The sequence below is a fragment of the Amia ocellicauda genome, chromosome 18, assembly GCF_036373705.1.
Source record: "Amia ocellicauda isolate fAmiCal2 chromosome 18, fAmiCal2.hap1, whole genome shotgun sequence".
Classification (NCBI taxonomy): domain Eukaryota; kingdom Metazoa; phylum Chordata; class Actinopteri; order Amiiformes; family Amiidae; genus Amia; species Amia ocellicauda.
Genome location: NC_089867.1, coordinates 1,387,979 through 1,393,978, shown reverse-complemented (window position 1 = coordinate 1,393,978; position 6,000 = coordinate 1,387,979). Strand labels below are relative to the sequence as shown.

Genomic DNA, 6,000 nt, shown 5'->3' with positions numbered 1-6,000 from the left:
GACTCAGAACTTAGTCATAATCGAACATTTCATGTTTTCAATTTTAAAAATGCCCAGTCTATTACTCATTACTCATATTACAGCAGGTATACTGACACATTTGGCACCCCATGTTGTCTCAAGGTGGGATGCCAAATATTTATGTGTGATTGAAATTGTTGATTGAAGAGTCAGTATAGAATTGCGGGTAGGTTACAGTTCTAAGGCAGACATGGGGATGCAAAACTGACCACCAAGTTCATAGTAATGATAGCCAACTCCCAAATGTTTAATGTCTCAGTTATAAATAATACAACGTATATTTTATGTTAATAAGTCTAAAGCTTACACCTGTATTACGTTTCATGCAAAACAGAGGCTGTTTTGTTTCATTATGTTTAACAGAGTTTAATTGTTGTTGTTGTTTTTTTCTTTACTACCTCATTGTATACATTAAGGATCATTACACACGTGTTTATTGTTAAGGAACAGTAATAGATAAGACAGTTTAAAAGTTATGTATGCTCATACAGAGTGTGTACATTAAGGTTAATGACAGGGTCAAATAGGAAAATAGGGAAAAAATAGGGTGAAGCGCCTCATAGAAATATTCAATATTGATCTTTATAAATAAGGATATGAAAAGGAAATATGTATCCATACGTATATATATATATATATATATATATATATATATATGACACTGACACAATTCGAACACTGCATACACACACACATATAAAATCAATTTAAAGGTATATGTAATACATTATAAACACATAATCAGTTTTATGGTTGGACTACGCGACGTTAACTAGGCTGGCTTTGAGACCACGCAAGCAAGTTCGTCATATGACTGAAACCCATAAGAAACCGCTGGAAGGAGGAGGAACAGTCATTGAATGGAGTTACTGTAGGAGGCGAAGGATACAGCAGAATGGCTTAAGGATCTGAACTCATATTATCCCCCCCATCCTTTTTGTTCTCGACGGCCCCTTTACTGGTGGATATAATGAGAGGATGGCCAAGAGGCGAGACGGGAACGAGGGAAAGCTGATTGCTCCTGCGCTACAGCAAGAGAACAACGATGACCAGAAATCCGAGGATGTAAACATGGATTGCCCCGATGGTGGAGACGAACTGTCTTTGGAGGAAATTTTAATGCTGTATAGCCAGCCGATCAATGAGGAGCAGGCATGGGCAGTTTGCTATCAGTGCTGCAGGGCTTTGGCGCAGGGATCCCGGAGAAGAAATCCCAGGAGCGCCGGGGCTTCTGGAGGACAAGCTAGGATTGAGGGACCTGCCAATGTCAAAATTGGCAGAGACGGGACCGTAAGATTGCAACATACTGAACGGGGTACTTCAGGTAAATCCATTCATGTAATGTTCATTCAAAAGATGTATTATTATTATTATTATTATTATTAGTAGTAGTAGTAGTAGTAGTAGTAGTAGTAGTAGTAATACATATTATTACAGGACAAATTATTCTTGTTACAGTAAAATGATAATACATTTTCTTTCGCTTGACCGAAATGATGGAGCTGCATATTAATGGTCGGTATAGGTGCAATACATGTAATGCCAAGGGTTCCAGGAATCATAGATCCAGTGCTTCACTCATCAAAACCGGTTTAAAATACTCATTTACACTAACCAGAGTTTGAACACGACCCGTTTTCCAATTCTGCAAAATGATGTATTTGTATAATGCAGCATCATTTAATAGTGGCCATTGTTGTATTTGCAGAAATCAGTAGTTGAATTTGCTGATCCTGGCAGAAGGATCAGTACTGCCATGTATAGATGCAACGGGTTTTAACATGTTTGTCTCTATATGAGCTGAACTAACAAAAACAAAATTAATTACATACCAGTTATGCAACACGCGTATGCCAGTTGCTAGCCAAACTGCGTTGTTCTGATATTCCAGTGGAAAACCATGAACATTGTTTTATGTCAGTCTCACTTAATGCAAATACAATGGGAACGTTTTTTTTCATGAAAAATGTTACAGACAGTAAAACATTAAAGCATTTCAGCACAATACCACATGGTAATCCCCATGATTGTATGCAACGCCAATTACATTCTAGCTTAGAAATGGTCTTGCCTGCTAAGGCTTGGTTTGTCAGAGGTGCTGTCCCTGTAAACAATGGGGACCATGTGATTGATACAACTGATAACACTGCACGCACTGAAACAAAAGACACCCTCTTTATTTGTAATAAAAATATTATTAGTATTATTATTAATAATAATAATAATGATATTACTGTTATGATAATGGTTTATTATTATATAATCATACTAATTATAATAATAATATCTGAGTAGTAATGTAATATAATGTTTGTACTTGCATACATTTAAAAACGGACCATATTAAAACATATGTTGTATGTATTTATTTAGACTACCTATTTATAGTAAGACACCATTCCTGTGTAGGTTACCTCACTCAGCTCAATAAAGATTTAAATAAAATGGAAAAAAGGTTATATCTTGTGGCGCCATGGCAGAACATAAAGATAATTGAGATTAAGGGAGTAACCTTTCAAAAAGAATCGTTCATTACAGTATGTACTAATCATATGTTGAAGCAGTAGGCCTAGCTGAGTTTCTGTGGTTCTATGGACCATGGAAAAAGGAATAACAAACACATCTAAAGCACATTCCTATGCTCTGAGTCTTTATCTGCAAGTTACCATACTATAAAAATGCTAACATAAAGTGAAAGTGGTAACTCTACAGTTTAAAGGTATTGGCCTATGCAACACTAGACCCCCTGATTACAGTGGAGGAAAACAAATGTGTTCTCCAAGGTTTACACAAATCATGATAATACATCACTTTGAATTGAACCCTACAGCAGTCACACACTTTGAACATATGCATTTAAACCCAGCTGAGAGAAGTGTGCATAAAGTACAAAAACCTTGCAATGTGTAATGCTGTCACGCCTCTGTAATTGCTGTCAGGCAGGTCTTTCTCGTGTCTTTCTGTGAATTCTGCCCCATTGTATATTTGTGTTAGCTTCTTCCCCAGCCACATTCCTACACAATGCTATGTGTAGAAATGAGTTCCTAAGTATTACTTTTTTTTTTTTTTTGTAGCTGTATGGAGCCTGCCCATATTTGATACCAGAGTACTGCATTAAACTATAGTTGTCTTGTCTGGTTTATGGAGAAATACATTGTTTAGTCTGTCCTGTAAATGGTGTGTTTAAGCCAATAATAGTTGATGGTTTTTCTGACAGGTTGCATGGAAGGTGATTTTAACATAATGGGTATAAACTAAATATTATATACAATGCAATGCATCAAAATTAAGGTACTTTTAATTTATCACAGTTTTTTTTAAATGGTTTACAAATGCAGACTTTAAATGTGGAATTAAATATGTCCAGTATCTACTGCTTATGTTTAGAACATTAACAGTACATCCAGAACACTAATGTATATGGGATTATAGTGTGCTGTGAAGTACTTTTCATATACATCAGCCTTCCACTCCAGAGCCCTGTGAAAGTGATGACAAACCGCTTTCAAAAACTGTCAGCAGCTTAGAACACAAGGAGGACACGCTGTTGTTTGCTGGCAGTGCTGTTGATTAACATGTTCTTATGTTGCTTCTTAAGGTAGTGGTCTCTGACATTTTTGGTGCCTGGTGTTATATTGATAGGCTGATTTTAAGTCAGGTTCCAACCCTCTGAAACTTTGCAGTTTTTGGAATGATTAATGATTCACATTAACTTATCTGGTGTTGTTACAAAAATACTAAAATGTGGTAACAAGGTAGATCTCTTTTAGGAGCCTGGTGGTGACATCATCAGTTCTATAATCATAATTTGTACCACAGGGAGCTAGGCCTAAATAAAATGGTGGCAGGACTAAGACCATTTTCTTTATTTTCTTTATTTTTAATATCACTTTTTTGTTGTTGATTAGTTGACTCTCCTCGGCAGAACTGGGCAAAGCTGGAAGAGTCAGGTGTCCATTCTTGATCACCATTTTATAACTTTGAATTATTATTATTATTATTATTATTATTATTATTATTATTATTATTATTAGTGGTAGTAGTGGTAGTAGTAATAGTAGTAGGTAGTTAGAAGTAGTAGCTTAGTTGTAGTATTGAAAGAAATAATGGATCGTTTAAGAAAGCAAATGAGAAGTTACATTAAGCTACAGATATGCTGTAGTTCCTCCAGTGTATCTTTGTATTTACTTACAGATACAAGGCACTTGTTTTTTGAATATTATATTAACTGTTAATCAAAAATCATAGTAATATTATGAACTCCATTCTTATTATAATAATGGGTGTTGAACATCTTTTAATTACATTTTCCCATTAATAATTAGCTTCCTGAATGGGTAAGGAAATTAAGAAATCTATACTTAGCATGTTTGTTTTATAGTGATGCAGATGTACTTGTAAATAGTTTTTATTTACTCAGATATATGTACTGTAGTTTCTAAAATATCTGCTGAAGCTTAGCTGCCTAACAAAGAAACCATGTACAATTGCATTCTAACGTAGGGGCCACTTTCACTGGATGAAAGCAGCTACCTAATTTTCCATTATTTTATTTTTTAATAGATTAAGACATTAGTTAAAACATGAGTTAAACTATATTTTGTTATCTAAATAATTATTTGAAGTCTTAGATCATTGAATGTGTTATTCTAAACACAGTTAAATAGAACTGAAGCTACTTTGCATCTTAAGAATCCACAAACTTGGATGGCAACTATATTTTAAAGAAATAAGACTTTGACATTAAAGAAGGAATGAGGTAACCACCTTTGTGTGCTTTGACGTGAGAGTGCAAAGTTTCATTTAAGAAAATTAGGAGTAATGGTATTCTAGCAGTTATAAAAACTGTGGCAATACTCTGAATTTGCCCAAAAATGTGCCCCTGAATTTAGTTTCGCCATAGATTTTCTCCAAAGGCATTATTCTAACTTGGCTGTAGTCAATGTAATGACGTGAGGGACATGACATGAAAAAGTGATTAAAGAAAGAAAAAGAAAAACCCTCTTGATAAAAAGGCTTCCAGGGTGAGAGAATGCCTAAATGGCTTCCACAGAGACTTCCTATAGCTGAATGAATGGGTAATTATGCATTGCAAGTGACCAGTAAAGTGATATGCAAACGATCCCTGATCCAGTTTTCAGTGACCACTTGGCCACTTGCTGCTCTGTGATTACTTTTTTTAATATTTTGTTTTGTCAGTGCATTAAAATGGAATGTGGTTCAGCTTAATTGATGTATACCAATACTAAAATTAATGTAGCTGCTATTATCTGTGTTCTTTCCAATTCTGCAGTGTCCATGGGAACTAAATCTAGAAAAAGTGTAAAGACCACAAGGGATAAAGATGAGCGTTTTGGGATTGTTGAATATATTAGTTTGATGTAGGCATATTTAGTTCGTAACCACTCCAGAAAAGGTCCCAAAGTTGGGAATTTAAAAGCCATTGCACTGTATTTGAACAACATCACTTGTTGACTGGTTGATGGGTTTGTTTTTATTTTTTAAATCTTACTCCTGTCCTACCCACTTTAAGCGGGAAGTTTCTTCACTGCCTTTTGCTGGACCAAGAGGTTTTGTTTTGGTAGCATGAATTGATTGTTACAAAATTAAGAACCAACGATAAATGTGCTGTCTTTCTCAGGAGATGTATGTCCCTAAGTGTTTTTATTTGGTCTAGCCCTAAGTGTTTCTGTAGTAGCCACAGACACAAGACACAGGATCAATGTGGCAAACACAATGCCAAGAAAAAAATCACCTAGTCTCATGGTTAAGGAATTCTTGTTAAAAATAGATGCAATTTGTAACCAAGTAAATAAACATACTTTAATCAGGATATAATAAGCTATTTTCATGGTGTAAAGTACTGTCTGCTTTATCTATACTCTATTTGAGTTGTAAGCGTATTGAATAGCATTAACCAATCTTTAAAACTATAAAATATTGCAACCAAAAAGTCAACCAAACTTTTCTAGAAAATAT

The 6,000-nt window shown here is 34.9% G+C and overlaps 1 protein-coding gene across 1 annotated transcript in view; it reads left to right on the top strand.

Annotated features, from left to right (window-relative positions):
• The first annotated feature begins 882 nt into the window (after nt 1-882).
• Nucleotides 883-6,000, top strand: part of LOC136713414 (protein spire homolog 1) — an 86,442-nt gene continuing 81,324 nt past the window's right edge. The window contains exon 1 of the mRNA XM_066690480.1: nt 883-1,345. Within this exon, the coding sequence (XP_066546577.1) occupies nt 1,000-1,345 (346 nt within the window). The 5' untranslated portion in view covers nt 883-999. The remainder of the gene's footprint in view (nt 1,346-6,000) is intronic.